This window comes from Scyliorhinus torazame, chromosome 2, assembly GCF_047496885.1.
Source record: "Scyliorhinus torazame isolate Kashiwa2021f chromosome 2, sScyTor2.1, whole genome shotgun sequence".
NCBI classification, from domain to species: Eukaryota; Metazoa; Chordata; class Chondrichthyes; order Carcharhiniformes; family Scyliorhinidae; genus Scyliorhinus; species Scyliorhinus torazame.
Window position 1 is genome coordinate 43156900 of NC_092708.1, and position 17502 is coordinate 43174401.

Below are 17502 nucleotides of genomic sequence, written 5' to 3' on the forward strand. Positions count from 1 at the left end.
AGTGAAAGAGCGCGAGGAGAGCGACGGGGACACAGTATAAAAGAGCACGAGGCGAGCGGCGGGGACACAGTGAAAGAGCGCGAGGAGAGCGATGGGGACACAGGATAAAAGAGCACGAGGCGAGCGGCGGGGACACAGTGAAAGAGCGCGAAGCGAGCGGCGGGGACACAGTGAAAGAGCGCAAGGAGAGCGGGGAGACACAGTGAAAGAGCACGAGGAGAGCGATGGGGACACAGAATAAAAGAGAGTGAGGAGAGCGGCGGAGACACAGTGAAAGAGCGCGAGGAGAGCGGTGGGGACACAGTGAATGAGCGCGAGGAGAGCGGCGGGGACACAGTGAAAGAGCACGAGGAGGGCGGCGGGGACACAGTAAAAGAGCGCAAGGAGAGCGGCGGGGACACAGTGAAAGAGCACGAGGAGGGTGGCGGGGACTCAGTGAAAGAGCGCGAGGAGAGCGGCGGGGACTCAGTAAAAGAGCACGAGGAGAGCGGTGGGGACACAGTAAAAGCGCGAGGAGAGTGGCGGGGACACAGTGAAAGAGCGCGAGGGGAGTGGCGGGGACACAGTAAAAGAGCGCGAGGAGAGTGGCGGGGACACAGTAAAAGAGCGCGAGGAGAGCGGTGGGGACACAGTGAAAGAGCGCGAGGAAAGTGGTGGGGACACAGTGAAAGAGCGCGAGGAGAGCGGCGGGGACACAGTAAAAGAGCGCGAGGAGAGTGGCGGGGACACAGTAAAAGAGCGCGAGGAGAGCGGTGGGGACACAGTGAAAGAGCGCGAGGAGAGTGGCGGGGACACAGTGAAAGAGCGCGAGGAGAGCGGCGGGGACTCAGTGAAAGAGCGCGAGGAGAGCGGCGGGGACAGAGTAAAAGAGCGCGAGGAGAGTGGCGGGGACACAGTAAAAGAGCGCGAGGAGAGCGGTGGGGACACAGTGAAAGAGCGCGAGGAGAGCGACGGGGACACATGATAAAAGAGCACGTGGCGAGCGGCGGGGACACAGTGAAAGAGCGCGAGGAGAGCGACGGGGACACAGGATAAAAGAGCACGTGGCGAGCGGTGGGGACACAGTGAAAGAGTGCGAGGAGAGCGACGGGGACACAGGATAAAGGAGCACGAGGCGAGCGGCGGGGACACAGTGAAAGAGAGCGATGGGGACACAGGATAAAAGAGCACGAGGCGAGCGGCGGGCACACAGTGAAAGAGCGCGAGGAGAGCGATGGGGACACAGGATAAAAGAGCACGAGGCGAGCGGCGGGGTCACCGTGAAAGAGCGCGAAGCGAGCGGCGGGGACACAGTGAAAGAGCGCAAGGAGAGCGGCGGAGACACAGTGAAAGAGCACGAGGAGAGCGGCGGGGACACAGGATAAAAGAGAGTGAGGAGAGCGGCGGAGACACAGTGAAAGAGCGCGAGGAGAGCGGCGGGGACACAGTGAATGAGCGCGAGGAGAGCGGCGGGGACTCATTGAAAGAGCGCGAGGAGAGCGGCGGGGACTCAGTGAAAGAGCGCGAGGAGAGCGGCGGGGACACAGTGAAAGAGCACGAGGAGAGCGATGGGGACACAGTGAAAGAGCGCGAGGAGAGTGGCGGGGACACAGTGAAAGAGCGCGAGGAGAGCGGTGGGGACACACAATGAGCGCCAGGAGAGCGGCGGGGACACGGTGAAAGAGCGCGAGGAGAGCGGCGGGGACACAATGAAAGAGCGCGAGGAGAGCGGCGGGGTCTCAGTGAAAGAGCGCGAGGAGAGCGACGGGGACACAGGATAAAAGAGCAAGAGGCGAGCGGCGGGGACACAGTGAAAGAGCGCGAAGCGAGCGGCGGGGACACATGAAAGAGCGCAAGGAGAGCGGCGGAGACACAGTGAATGAGCGCGAAGCGAGCGGCGGGGACACAGTGAAAGAGCGCAAGGAGAGCGGCGGAGACACAGTGAAAGAGCACGAGGAGAGCGGCGGGGACACAGGATAAAAGAGAGTGAGGAGAGCGGCGGAGACACAGTGAATGAGCGCGAGGAGAGCGGCGGGGACACAGTGAAAGCGCAAGGAGAGCGGCGGGGACACAGTAAAAGAGCGCCAGGAGAGCGGCGGGGACACAGTGAATGAGTGCGAGGAGAGTGGCGGGGACACAGTGAAAGAGCGCGAGGAGAGCGGTGGGGACACAGTGAATGCGCGCGAGGAGAGCGGCGGGGACACGGTGAAAGAGCGCGAGGAGAGCGGCGGGGACACAGTGAAAGAGCGGGAGAAGAGCGGCAGGGTCTCAGTGAAAGAGCGCGAGGAGAGCGACGGGGACACAGGATAAAAGAGCAAGAGGCGAGCGGCGGGGACACAGTGAAAGAGCGCGAAGCGTGCGGCGGAGACACAGTGAAAGAGCGCAAGGAGAGCGGCGGAGACACAGTGAATGAGCGCGAGGAGAGCGGCGGGGACACAGTGAAAGAGCGCAAGGAGAGCGGCGGGGACACAGTAAAAGAGCGCGAGGAGAGCGGCGGGGACACAGTGAATGAGCGCGAGGAGAGCGGCGGGGACACAGTGAAAGAGCGCGAGGAGAGCGGCGGGGTCTCAGTGAAAGAGCGCGAGGAGAGCGGCGGGGACACAGGATAAAAGAGCACGAGGCGAGCGGCGGGGACACAGTGAAAGACTGCGAGCAGAGCGGCGGGGACTCAGTGAAAGAGTGCGAGGAGTGTGGCGGAGACACAGTGAAAGAGCGCGAGGAGAGTGGCGGGGACACAGTAAAAGAGCGCGAGGAGAGTGGCGGGGACACAGTGAAAGAGCGCGAGGAGAGCGACAGGGACACAGGATAAAAGAGCACGAGGCGAGCGGCGGGGACACAGTGAATGAGCGCGAGGAGAGCGGCGGGGACACGGTGAAAGAGCGCGAGGAGAGCGGCGGGGACACAGTGAAAGAGCGTGAGGAGAGCGGCGGGGACACAGTGAAAGGGCGCAAGGAGAGCGGCGGGGACACAGGATAAAAGAGCACGAGGAGAGCGGCGGGGACACAGTGAAAGAGCACGAGGAGAGCATCGGGGACACAGGATAAAAGAGTGTGAGGAGAGCGGCGGAGACACAGTGAAAGAGCGCGAGGAGAGCGGCGGGGATACAGTGAAAGAGCGCGAGGAGAGCAGCGGAGACACAGTGAAAGAGCGCGAGGGGAGCGGCGGGGACACAGGATAAAAGAGCGCCAGGAGAGCGGCGGGGACACAGTGAAAGAGCGCGAGGAGCGCGGCATGGACACAGTGAAAGAGCGCGAGGAGAGCGACAGAGATACAGTGAAAGAGCACGAGGAGAGCGGCGGAGACACAGTGAAAGAGCACGAGGAGAGCGGCGGGGACACAGTGAAAGAGCTCGTGGAGAGCGGCGGAGACACAGTGAAAGAGCACGAGGAGAGTGGCGGAGACACAGTGAAAGAGCACGAGGAGAGCGGCGGAGACACAGTGAAAGAGCACGAGGAGAGCGGCGGGGACACAGTGATAGAGCTCGAGGAGAGCGGCGGAGACACAGTGAAAGAGCGTGAGGAGAGCGGCGGGGACACAGAATGAAAGAACAGGACACAGCTGCCGGAGAAGCGGCCTTCAGATTTTCGATGGGAGAAGTGGCCAAGGGTCTGTCGGGAAGGTAGGTTTATCTCTTTAAAAACTTTTAAAACTTACCATGAAGAGTGACATCACAGCAAAGCAGTGACCTGTTTGGCTGGTAAGGAAAGTGCTCCAATTAGCAGTAGCTGGGAGAAATGTAACTCTTCGTGTGTTGGTAGGTATTGTGTTTGTTAAGTAAAATCTTTATTCCTTTCACTTATTCATTATTTGATATATTTGTAATCAGTTAAGGTAAAGTGGCAGGAGATCCCAGACCCGTATTATGCTCCTTGTGCTCAATGTAGGAGTTCAGGGACGCGGCCGATGCCCCTGCCTCCTTCACGTATGGGAGGTGTGTCCAGCTGCAGCTCCTGTTAGACCGCATGACGGCTCTGGAGCTGCAGATGGACTCACTTTGGAGCATCCGCGATGCTGAGGAGGTCGCGGATAGCACGTTCAGTGAGTTGGTCACCCGACAGATTAGGATTGGTGAGGGAGACAGGGAATGGGTGACCAAAAGGCAGAGAAAGAGCAGGAAGGCAGTGCAGGTGTCCCCTGCGGTCATCTCCCTCCAAAACAGGAAGACCGTTTTGGATACTGTTGGGGGAGATGACTCACCAGGGGAAGGCAGTAGTAGCCAGGCTCATGGCACCGTGGCTGGCTCTGCTGCACAGAAGGGTGGGAAAAAGACTGGCAGGGCTATAGTCATAGGGGATTCAATCATAAGGGGAGTAGACAGGCATTTCTGTGGTCGAAAACGAGACTCCCGAATGCTATGTTGCCTCCCGGGTGCACGGGTCAGGGATGTCTCAGATCGGCTGCAGAACATTCTGAAGGGGGAGGGTGAACAGCCAGTTGTCGTGGTGCATATAGGCACCAACGATGTAGGTACAAAATGGGATGAGGACCTACAATCAGAATTTAGGGAGTTAGGAGATAAGTTAAAAAGTATGACCTCAAAGGTAGTAATCTCAGGATTGCTACCAGTGCCACGAGACAGTCAGAGTAGAAATTCAAGAATAGTCAGAACGAATACATGGCTTGAGCGATGGTGCAGGTGGGAGGGGTTCACATCTTTGGGACATTGGAACCGGTTCTGGGGGCGGTGGGGCCATTACAAATCGGATAGTCTACACCTGGGCATGACTGGAACCAATGTCCTAGGGGGTGCTTTTGCAAACACTGTTGGGGAGGTTTTAAACTAATGTGGCAGGGGGGCGGGGACCAGATTAGGAAGTTTGAGGTCAGTAAAGAGGCAGCAACTAAAGCCAGTAAGGTACTAGATAATAACCTCAGTGTGACTAAAGGGAAGAGTAGACAGGGACGAGATGATGAACGCAAAGGGACACGTGGTCTGAGGTGCATTTGTTTTAATGCGAGAAGTGTAGCAGGTAAGGCAGATGAACTTAGGGCTTGGATTAGTACCTGGGAATATGATGTTATTGGTATTACTGAGACTTAGTTGAGGGATGGGCAAGACTGGCAACTAAATATCCCAGGGTAAAGATGCTTCAGGAGGGATAGAGAGGGAGGTAAAAGGTGTGGAGGAGTTGCATTACTGGTCAGAGATGATATCACAGCTGTGATTAAGGAGGGCACGATGGAGGATTTGAGCACTGAGGCAATATGGGTAGAGCTAAGAAATAGGAAGGGTGCAGTAACATTGTTGGGACTTTACTACAGGCCTCCCAAAAGCGAGCGTGAAGTAGAGGTACAAATATGTAGACAGATTATAGAAAAATGTAGGAGCAATAGGGTGGTCGTGATGGGAGATTTTAACCTCCCCAACATTGAATGGGACTCATGTAGAGTTGGAGGCTTAGATGGAGCAGAATTTGCAAGGAGCATCCAGGAGAGTTTTTTAGACGAATATGTAAATAGTCCAACTCGGGAAGGGGCCATACTGGACCTGGTATTGGGGAATGATCCCGGCCAGGTGGTTGAAGTTTCAGTCGGTGATTACTTTGGGAACAGCGAAAACAATTCGGTAAGTTTTAGAATACTCATGGACAAAGGCGAGAGTGGTCCTAAAGGAAGAGGGCTAAATTGGGGAAAGGCCAAGTATAACAAAATTCGGCAGGAGCTAGGGAATGTGGATTGGGAGCAGCTGTTTAACGGTTAATTCACATTTGAAATGTGGGAGTCTTTTAAGGAAAGGTTGTTTAGAGTGCAGGACAGACATGTCCCTGTGAAAATGAGGGATAGAAATGGCAAGATTAGGGAACCATGGATGACGGGTGGAATTGTGAGACTAGCTAAGATGAAAAAGGAAGCATACATAAGATCTAGGCAACTTAAAACTGATGAAGCTTTGGAGGAATATCGGGAAAGTAGGACAAATCTCAAACGCGCAATAAAGAGGGCTAAAAGGGGTCATGAAATATCTTTGGCTAACAGGGTTAAGGAAAATCCCAAAGCCTTTTATTCGTATATAAGGAACAAGAGGGTAACTAGAGAAAGGATTGGCCCACTCAAAGACAAAAGAGGGAATTTATGCGTGGAGTCAGAGGAAATGGGTGAGATTCTTAATGAGTACTTTGCATCGGTATTCACCAAGGAGAGGGACATGACGGATTTTGAGGCTACGGATGGATGTTTAAATACTCTAGGTCAAGTCGGCATAAGGAAGGGGGAGGTTTTGGGTATTCTAAAAGGCATTAATCATAGAATTTACAGTGCAGAAAGAGGCCATTCGGCCCATTGAGTCTGCACCGGCGCTTGGAAAGAGCACCCCACCCAAGGTCAACACCTCCACCCTATCCCCATAACCCAGTAACCCCACCCAACACTAAGGGCAATTTTGGACACTAAGGGCAATTCATCATGGCCAATCCATCTAACCTGCACATCTTTGGACTGTGGGAGGAAACCGGAGCACCCGGAGGAAACCCACGCACACACGGGGAGGATGTGCAGACTCCGCACAGACAGTGACCCAAGCCGGAATCGAACCTGGGACCATGGAGCTGTGAAGCAATTGTGCTATCCACAATGCTACCGTGCTGCCCCATTAAGGTGGACAAGTCCCCAGGTACAGATGAGATCTATCCCAGGTTGCTGAGGGAAGCGAGGGACGAAATAGCTGGGGCCTTAACAGATATCTTTGCAGCATCTTTGAGCACGGGTGAGGTCCCGGAGGACTAGAGAATTGCTAATGTTGTCCCTTTATTTAAAAAGGGTATCAGGGATAATCCAGGGAATTATAGACCTGTGAGCTTGACGTCAGTGGTAGGCAAACTGTTGGAGAAGATACTGAGGGATAGGATCTATTTGGAAGAAAATAGACTTATCAGTGATAGCCAGCATGGTTTTGTGCAGGGAAGGTCATGTCTTACAAACCTAATAGAATTCTTTGAGGAAGTGACAAAATTAATTGATGAGGGAAGGGCTGTAGATGTCATATACATGGACTTCAGTAAGGCGTTTGATAAAGTTTCCCATGGCAGAATGATGGAAAAAGTGACGTTGTATGGGTTTCAGGGTGTACTAGCTAGATTGATAAAGAACTGGCTGGGCAACAGGAGACAGTGAGTAGTGGTGGAAGGGAGTGTCTCAAAATGGAGAAAGGTGACTAGTGGTGTTCCACAGGGATCCGTGTTCGGACCACTGTTGTTTGTGATATACATAAATGATCTGGACGAAGGTATAGATGGTCTGATTAGCAAGTTTGCAGATGATACTGTTGCTAACCTTTGGTTGGTTCAATTGGTTCTGTTTTATAACCTTTGCTCTCGAGTCGCCAGGTATCTTTATGATACCGCCACGAGGTTCAAGTTCAAGTAATGATCAATAACTCAATACACCAATTAGTAAGATTCAAATCAAAGAACATTTATTGTACACAGTAATCGCTACTCATGCATAAATTCTACTTCTAAGCTACTTCTACAACTAACAGGCCTATACTTAGCTTCGGACTGGCCCACCAGGTCAGGGGAACAAATGGCCTTTTGTTCGGGTTCTGAGTCTGCGGGATTGAAAGTTGGTACGGATTGGTAGCTAGGAACGCCTATCCCTGCACGTCCTCGACGTAAATGCCACATCCTGTTATGCGCTTCCCTTCTAATATTGTGGAAGATCCATACACATATATCCTTATGGGGTCGCACGTGTCTGTGTGCTTGGGGCTCTGTGTTGAACTACCTATCTTTCTGGAGGGTGTTTTAGCAATAAAGTGGCCTGTGTTGTGGTGTGGAGAGATAATTTCACATTCATGGGGGGTTCCGGGGTACTGTAGGTTATCGGCTAAAAAAGTGTGAATCTTTGTCTTTTTAACAGTGATGTCCTGTCCCTGCAAAAGAAGGGTCCATCTGGCTGCTCTTATCTGACTAACTGTACCGTCCTTGAGTCGTCCGTCCAGTAAAAGTTGGGTGGGGGTGTGTTCCGTCAGAATTGTGATGGGGTTTAATCTGGTAATGTAAGAAAAATACTGTCCTGCCCAAAAAACTGTGAGCAGGTGCCTTTCACAGGCTGAAAATCCCTGCTCCACAGCATCTAAAACTCTGGAGGCGTAAGCCACGGGCCTTAACTGTTCGTGCCGTTCCTGAAGGAGCACGGCCGAAAGGGTGCGGTCTGTGCTTGCCACCTCTATCGCATAGGGGGAAAGCGGGTCTGGAACTTGTAGTGCGGGGGCTGCTATGAGTGCTTGTTTCAACGAGTCCACGACATCCGTATGCTGCGGAAGCCATTCCCAGGGGGGTCCTTTCTTTAGAAGGTCTGCGAGGGGTGCTGCCTTGCTGGCGAAACCGTCAATGTGGTTTCGGCAGTAGCCAACCAGTCCTAAAAACGACCGGAGGGCAGAAACGTTCTGGGGAAGGGGCAATTTAGCAATCGAGTCAATCCTTTTATGCTCGATCTCGCGTTTACCGTGCGTGATAATTGTACCCAAATATATCACCTTGTTCTCCAAAATCTGGGCCTTTTTGGGGTTAACTTTACATCCAATTGCTTGTAGGAGTTCCAGGAGTTTGGACAGAAGCTTGATGTGCTCTTCCTTGGTGTCTGTCTGCAGTAGTAGGTCGTCTATGTACTGGACCAGACATTCGGGGCGAGAGAATTTGGCTAAACCATTTGCCAGCTGTCGGTGGAAAATGGAGGGGGAGTTGTGGAATCCTTGTGGAAGGCATGTCCACGTGTACTGTTGATTTTTAAAGGTGAAGGCAAATTTGTACTGGCACGCTTTTGCCAATGGAATGGACCAGAATCCATTACTGATAACCAAAACCGTAAAGTATCGGGAATTGAGTACCTGATTGAGCATGGTCTCGGGACTTGTGGCTACTGTGGGGGCTGCTGCGGGGGTGATTTTGTTGTATTCACCGGTAATTGATGGTCAGTCGCCATGATCCATTGGGCTTTCTCACTGGCCAAATCGGGGCATTATTAGTGGAGGCTACTGATCTAAGTACGCCCTGCTCCAATAAGCTGTCGATTACCTTTGAGATTTCTCCCTCTGCCTCTTGGGGAAATCCATATTGCTTTTGGGGCCTAGGGTCAGGTCCTGTGATTTGTACTGAACCTGTCATCCGGCCACAGTCGTGTTTGTGGGTCGCGAATGCTGTCCTGTGCTTCTGCAGAACTGCCCTAACCTGCTTGTCCGTGCTAAGTGTAGTCGGGTTCAACCAAAATTCGCCTACTGCGCTAATTTTGTTTGCCGTAGTCACCTGTTGTGAGTGTTGCGGGGGCTCTTGCGGATTTTGCCATTTTCCAGACACATTGGTTGACTGGATCAAAGGATAGGTTGTGGGAATTCATAAAGTCCATGCCCAAAATGTGTTCTGCTGTGTGGGGCAGTTCGACTAGAACTATGGGTGCTTGGTGGTGATGTTGGCGATTTGAATGGGTACAGGGGCTGTGATGTGTCCCTGCTGTGAGTGGCCTGTAAAGCCGCTGAGGGTGATAGTGGCTGTAGTGGGCCACGTGTCCTTTTGGAACATGGTGGAGGAATTTATTGTGGTGCGGGCCCCTCCTGTGTCCCAGAGAAACTCGAGGGGCTGTCCCCGTAATTTTGTTGCAACTACCGGTCGTCCGGACCTATCCCAAAGGATGTCGCAGACCCAACTGGGGGAAACCGAACACCGTCAGTCCGTTCCGTTCAGGTCCGTCTGATCTGAATGGGCGCGAACGCTATGAATGGGCTCTGTCTTATTCTTACTTAGAGTGCCCGTCTGCTGGGCTCTCTGTGGCTTTCGTGGGGCATTGCACTCTCTTGCAAAGTGTCCCAACTGTCCACAGTTGTAACACTCCTGTGACTTTTGTGGGGGGCTGTTCTTGCTTTCATTTACCCATGCGGGGTTCTGGTGTGCCTTAACTGCTTGTATGTCTGCTTCTGCCTGCTTTTCTTCGGGATTTTTAACTGTGGGTTTGTTTTGGACAGCCTGCACCCAGGCGCGGGACAATCTTTTTACGACCCATTTCTCATTATGAGCCTCCTCTGAGGGATCATAATTCGCACAAGCTTTATGTCCTGTTCCTGTGGCATGGGAGGTAAGGGTGCGGGTCCATTTGGCCATGTTGTCTGGGGACAAATGGGCGCGGTCTAAGTCTCCAAAAACTGCTGCAAAATGGATCCACAGGCGTCCAGCAAAGCTGTGGGGTGCTCGGTTTTCTTTTGCCTGCACTTATTGAGGTCATCTACGGGGTCAGCCCAGTTATACCCGATCACATCTAGGACCGCGGTATGCATTTCTGCAAGGGTGCCTCCTCCTACATTCTGTGGGTCGGGAATGGCTGCTACGACCTAAGGGTCCAAACTCAAAACTTTGAGCTTTACATGCTCTCGCTCATCCAGGCCATAAATGGTCGCCTGCTGCTTTACTCTGGCAAAGAAGTGGTGGGGGTCTGAGGTGGGGAGGAACGGTGTGATTTTCTCGCACGCGTCCCGTAATTGGGTCACTGTTAAGGGGATGGTGTTCAGAAATTCCGTGTCGTCCGATGTGGCTGAGTGGTGAGTGGTCACTGGATTCATTGGAGCCTGAACTATCTGCTCTGTGGGGGGTTGGGGTGCTTTTCTCTTTTGGGGCTTTCCCTGCGCACATGTTCCCTGAACATACCTCTGCGCTGTCTCATTTAACTCTTCCCAATCAGGGCCGTCTTCCTCGTCTAACTGTGATCCAAAGATTTCCTGGAATCCTTTTTGAACTGAAAGCAGAGATTGCAGTTCTGCAATCTGCTTCCGGCACTTTGCGTGGTCTAGTGAGCTTTGTCTTTGCTCTGTGGTGGCAGCATGGAGTGCTCTTAACGCTGTCTTCAGGTCACTACACTGCCTCTGCAATGCCTCTACCTGCTTCTCGGATTCTTCTCGTACCAGGACTGCACGTTGCGTGTCCTGTTAGGCCTTTTCGTACTGGGACTGGAAGCTGCTTAAGTGCGCCAGACAATACTGGTGTGCCCACTTGGCATCATCCACCTCTCCGTCTTTTGCTGCCAACTTCCTCCTTAACTCTACGTTCTCTCTTTCTACCTCACTGACATCGACTTTGCTCATTCGATGTATGCCTTCTATCTCTTTCCGGAGCGTCCTAACGACCTCCTCTGTGCCGCGCAATTGTGCCAAGCAGGAAACGATTGCCATCGGCTTGCGAGCTTTTCCTGAGCTCTTCTTGTGAATCCCAAACAACAGCCTCCAAATCCTGCCTAATCTGGTTGTAGTTAGCCTTCCCCCAATTTAGCACCTTAACCCTAGGACAACACTCGTCCTTTTCCACGAGTATTCAAAAGCTTACGGAATTGTGGTCACTGTTCACCACATTGTTCTCCCACTACAATTTTGATGACCTGGCCGGGCTTGTTCCCTAGTACTAGGTCCAATGTAGCCCTCTCTCTAGTCGGACTATACAAATATTGTTCCTGAAAAACTTCTTGGACACACTTAATAAATTCCCCACCATCCAAACCCCTAGCCCTAAGGGATTTCCAGTCAAAATGAAGAAAATTGAAGTCTCCCACTACAAGAGCCCTATTATTTCTACTTACGTATCTGTTCCTCAAGTTCCTGTGGGCTGTTGGAAGACCTGTACAACACCCCCTTCATAGTGACTGCCCCCTTCCTGTTTCTGAGCTCTACCTACAGTGCCTCGTTACTTCATTTGTATGCAGGAGGAGGACAAGGGCGCTCATCATCAAGGGTCTTTATGGAGCACCCCATACCTCCAACTCAACCAAGAGTAACGCCTAAGGTGGCTACAATTCACTCAGGAGATGGTCACTGAATTGTGCCAACTCCTTCGACCAGATCTGAGGATGCACAGCGGAGAAAGGATGGTGCTGCCAGTGGCCATGACCTTCAACTTAATGCAGGTAGATCCAAGTGGCAACAGGCGTCGTTGGGAGTGTATTGATGAGGGTGCAAGGGCCATTGAATATGCTCTTTCCTCCTTTCCACTTCCATCACTATGGCCTCCTGTGTAGTATCTGAAAACCTGGTAGCCCTTTCTCTGGCCTCTTGTTCCATTACCAGTTTTATTGTTTCCATCAAAACCTTCCTGAGATTTTTCAAGGGGCTGCTGCAGCCTGAGGTCAATTCCTTCATTAAGAGAAGCAGACTGCCTTTTAGAAGGACCAGCTGATTGTAATACATGTTAGCCACGCACACTGCTAGTCCCCCTGTTTAGTATGAAGCCAATCGGGAGTATTGTTAATATTTTCATAGGATGTGGGCATCCCTGGCTAGGCCAGCGTTTATTGCACATCCCTAATTGTCCGTGAGAAGGTGGTGGTAGTGGTGAGCCACTTTCTGAAACATTGCAGACCACGTGGTGTAGGTACACCCACAGTGCTGTTCAGGAGGGAGTTCCAGGAGTTTGACACAGCGACAGTGAAGGAACAGTGATTTATTTTCCAAGTCAGGATGGTGAGGGGAACCTCCAGGTGGTGGTGGATCTCATCTGGCTGCTGCCCTTGAACGTCTAGATGATAACTGCTGTGGGTTTGGAAGGTGCTGTTGAAGGAGCCTTGGTGAGCTCTTGCAATGTATCTTGTAGATGGAACACAATGCTGCCACAGTGCATCATTGGTGCAGGGAGTGAATATTTGTGGATGGGCAGCCAATCAAGTGGGCTGCTTTGTCCCGGATGGTGTCGAGCTTCTTGACTGTTGTTGGAGCTGCACTCATCCAGGCAAATGGAGAGTAGTCCATCACACTCCTGACTTGTAGATGGTGGACAGACTTGGGGGAGTCAACAGGTGAGTCACGTGCCACAGGATTCCTAGCCTCTGACCTGCTCTTGTAACCACAGTATTTGTATGACTAGTCCAATTCAGTTTCTGCTCAATTGATGTTGGTTGTGGGGGGGATTCAGCAGCAGAAATACAAATTTTCACTGGGCTGGACCACATCACCATGTTGATGAACTGGCAACACAAATATTTCATGCAGCCTGCCACAACAGCGATGAATGCAGGCTAATTGTGTGACACAATCCCTGCACCTGAAAACAAACCTCATCAAATTGTTCCCGCCATTGTTTCGTGGAAGTGCCAATACATTGCTCAGGTGGATACCACCTAAAAAAAGAAAGGAACTTATATTGGCCTCTATCATTGTCATTGCCATGATATTACTATTGAATGCTTATGATAAGAACGGTTAGGTAATGTTTTATGATCCATCAGCTCTGCATCATTAATTCATCATTAAACTCGCAGAAATTGTGGTTTTTAGTTCCTACAGGAAAATGCATTTTGTTTTCCGTTAAACAACATGAATCCATTCAGTATTTGTTTAAATATTCATTCTCAAGGTGCGGGCATCCCTGGCAAGGTTGGCACTTATTGTCCACTCTAGTTGCCTTGAAAAGGGCAATGATGGGTTGCCTTCTTGGTTCAACTAATGGCTTGCGAGCTCATTTTGGAGAGCAAGTAGGAGTCAACCACAGCGGTGCACTTGGGGAGTCCCACGTTTGCCAGACTGAACCAGGCTGACAGATTCCCTTCCCTAAAGGACGTGGACCAGATGGGTTTTAACGTCATCCTGACAGCTTCATGGGCACCTTTCTGGATTAATCCCTTCCTGACAAACTCCAGCTGAACGCTTGAGTGAACTTGGATGAACGATTGCGCTGCTGTCAGCTTTAAGTTGTAATTTCTGAGTGGTGCTTCCTCAGTTGGTTAGTCACTGGCGAGCAGCCGAGGTTCAACTATTTATAAATCTGTCTGCTTTGGGTGATTGTTTTGGTAATGGAAAGCCCTTAAGCTCCATTTCCAGCACTTTATTTCAATGAATGGGTGCTTAAGGTTGCCACCCTGTGCCAAGTCCGAAACTAGACTGGGTGTGGGACAGGAGGCACAATTGTTGCTTGAAATCTGCTTTGATGCTGGCGAAGAAATCTGTCAAAAACGACTGAATCATCATAATAAAAGCAAGATACAGCAGATGCTGGAATCTGAAACAAGAACAGAAACATGCTGGAAAATCTTAGTCCTTATGACTCTTCAGAATCGTATGGACAATAAGCGCTAATTCTATTTTCTCTCTGCACAGGTGCTTCCAGACCTGCTGAGGTTTTCCAGTATTTTTCTGATTTTGCACTGATTCATCATCATACTTTGTCCAGTGATGATATTATGGAGATGCCACTCTCCTTTTCCTAGAGCTCTCACTATCCTGTTAGAATTTCAAAATAGCTTTCAATTCCATAATTACTGCCCTCTTAGGATCATAGAATGGTGCAGAACAGAAGGAGAACATTCGGCCCATGAGAGTCTGTGTCGGTTCTTTCAGCCACTTCTTTCAGATAGCAATCCAGTCTGTCCCATTCCTTGGCTCTTTCGCTAAGCAACTGCAATGTCTTGAAGGATATACCATGGGCGGGATTCTCCGTCCCGCCAGACACGTTTTCTGGCATGGCGCGCCCCCGCTGGCAGCGGGATCCTCCCACCCCGGCAGCCGGCCAATGGGGTTTCCCATTGTGGCCACCCCCACGCCGTCGGGAAATCCGCGGGTGCGAGTGCGCACCTGGAGAAAGTCCAGAGTGATTCTCCATTTTGAAGGGGGCTAGCAGGGCCCTGGAGTGCTCCACGTAGCTCCGGCTGCTGATACGGGCCCTGCACTTCCGGCCGTGGGTCCTCTCATGCGCGCGGCGGCTCAGTGCAACATGGTGGACCCACACAGCAAGTCGGCCCCGACAATATAGGTCACCCCCAGATCGCCCGCTCCCGCCGATTGGTGGCCCGCGATGGCGAGCCTGGCCGTCCTGGAGGCCCCCTCCCAGTGATGGATCCCCCCCGCCCCCCACCGGCCGCGGACTGGGCCCGCAGCCGCCACTCCGAGCTCCCGCCGGGTGGAACCATGAGGGAACTCGGCCAGCTGCCGGTTGAGAATCACCATGGGGGACTCTTTCAATGGCTGCTGCCTGGCGCCGTGTCGACCGCTCCATTCGCCGAGCTCGATTTCGGCGCGGAGGCTCGGAGAATCCCGCCCATTATCATTGCTGATGTTTATTTTATTCTCATTTAGAACTCCCAGATGTCACTGTGGGAGACAGCAGAATAGTGTCTAATTTGTATTCTGATTCCACTTTACAGAGAGCTGACACGTTTTGTGATTTAAGCCGGAGAGTCTGTTTTGTGAATGTCTTAACTAGAACTCTCTAACTGATAATTTTAGTAAAAATAAGTCAGTGCCAACATGGTTCACTGGACACCTCTTAAGTTGTAATCATTAGGGATCTATTTAGAAGCAGGATGATCAAAAGCACTTAATGCAGCACCTGTTGATTCTTTTAAGAACGAGTTACATAAAGGTACCTTTCACTTTTTAATTATATTGAAAGAATAAATATGAGTGAGACTCAATAGACCTCTTAAATGATCCTGATGGGCAGCATGGTAGTGCAGTGGTTAGCAGTGTTGCGTCACAGTGCCAGGGTCCCAGATTCGATTCCCAGCTTGGGTCCCTGTCTATGTGGAGTCTGCACGTTCTCCCCGTGTCTGCATGGGTTTCCTTTGGGCACAAGTCCCGAAAGACATGCTGTTAGGTGAATTGGACATTCTGAATTCTCCCTCTGTGTACCCAAACAGGCGCCAGAGTGTGGCGATTAGGGGATTTTCACAGTAACTTCATTGCAATGTTAATGTAAGCCTACTTGTGACAATAATAAAGATTATTATTGTTAGCTTTGCATATTTTCTGATAATTGATTTTGTTCATGGTTTAAAGCCGTGGAAACAGTGTAAGGATTTTGAGCATGCTCTCAGTGACATTCTTTGCTGTTTTCCTCACTCTCGGTTAATTCTTTTCATTAGGAAGTCAAGTGGGAACTCTTCTTCCAGTCTCGGTGATATGGTGTCTGGTACGTGGCGTTCTCCCTCCCCTTCTGCAGGTGAATTTGTTCTTGCTAATTAAACCACACCTGGAGTATTCGACTTGCAATTGCTCAACTGACTTTAACTCTGTAGGTATTTTAGGGTATTCCGAGAATACCTGATCACCGTGTGTATTGCATGGCAGAGCAAGTTACAGCTTACAGAGTTCAGAAAGCATCATAAACCATGAGAGTGAAACTCGAGTGGTTTATCTGTGTTTTCTGAACCCGAAGAACTCGTATATGCATATATAATGAGTTTCTTAATGCTTCACTGATATAAGGATATTGTTCAGTAGAGGGGATGTGACTGAAAGTAGATCCAGCCCAAAGTGGATGCCAAGCTTGTCTGATTCAAACTGCTGTGTCATTGCACCCTCTGTCTTGTTTTTTTGCCTTGTTGAGTACTATACCACTGAGGTTTCTACAAAAAAAAAAGCACAACCCAGATATATGTATGAATAATGTGAAAACATTCTGTGCATTGTTTCTGTAATATAATTATTTGCAATTATTGCACAATGAATTCTATTTGAGATCATGCATATTTTGACAGCTGGAGCGACCTTTTTTTGTAATTGAATACAATGATATCCAGGGCTAGACCATTTGTTCTTAAAAAATGTATTTTTTCCTTTGCAGCAAAACAGAAGCAAAAAGTGGTGAGTGTTTTTTCCATCCTCTTGTTTTCATTGCTACCGTCCTGCGCCAGGCTATCACCATCATTGGGATTGTCTGATTCACTCTCTTCTGGTAATGAGAGCTGAGGGTATTTTCCACATTATTAGATTGTAAGCCTATTGGAACGAATGGACCTTTGTCGAATTTCTACACCCCTGTCTCAGACTTTTGAGAAAAAATTTGAATTTATTTTGATGCACTGCTTTTTGCTCTCTAGCCATTTCTAAAATGCTTATTAGCAATGACTGAATTGTACTGACAGGAACACAGATTAACAGAACCTAGAAAGTCATGGCCTGCCTCCTGACAGTATCTGGGAAATACAAGCACTGATTTTAGGTCACGGGAAATTTGGGGTGAAGGCGGGCAAACGATTGTTTGGCATTTTGAGGCCTGGCAAGACTTCAATTCCCAGGCCTCATCTGCACAGCCTCAGTCAGGTTCCTGCCCAAATCCAGGGAGAAGTGGAATAATGGGAGCATATGGAGGGAAGGGGTATTCCTCAGAACTCAGTTAAGTCTTGGAGAAAGGGTTCAGGAGGGCCTTGACATTGTTGGGTGGGGAGGGGAATAGATCTGGCACGGGAGACTTAAACTTTCCCTGCAGGACCTGAAGGCTCTGCCAGGCCTCACAGGAGAGTTAAAAATTGAAATAACTTGAATTTTTGGGCCTTTTCTGGTCCTGACGCCTCTTCCCACTTTGTTGGCCTGGTCAGAAAATTACACCCATTTCCCCAAACCCACTGGCTGGTTGATGACAATATTGGACGCCACCTTGCATTTAAAGAATGACACAACTGGTTTCAGGTGCCTTTCCTTCCAGTTCAGACCCCCCCACCCCCCCCCCCCCCCCGCAGGGGTAATGGGGGGGGGGTTAAATTTCCGGCAGTAATCTGAAGACAGCACAGATAGTTTTGTGGCTTTTTTGTGGCTTCACAGAAGTAATATTTTATTACCCACTT

General features: G+C 50.5%; 1 protein-coding gene across 6 annotated transcripts in view; it reads left to right on the plus strand.

The window, feature by feature from the left end:
* Nucleotides 1-17502, plus strand: part of cacnb4a (calcium channel, voltage-dependent, beta 4a subunit) — a 552528-nt gene that overhangs the window by 359262 nt on the left and 175764 nt on the right. For 5 of the 6 annotated variants that reach the window (XR_011933885.1, XM_072470710.1, XM_072470673.1 and 2 more), the window contains 2 exons: nucleotides 15802-15878; nucleotides 16503-16522. Coding sequence is in view for 5 of the 6 variants with exons in the window: in XM_072470710.1 (XP_072326811.1) it covers nucleotides 15802-15878; nucleotides 16503-16522 (97 nt within the window). In the remaining variant the exon portion in view is untranslated. The remainder of the gene's footprint in view (nucleotides 1-15801; nucleotides 15879-16502; nucleotides 16523-17502) is intronic. The other variant, XM_072470685.1, reaches the window with a different exon arrangement.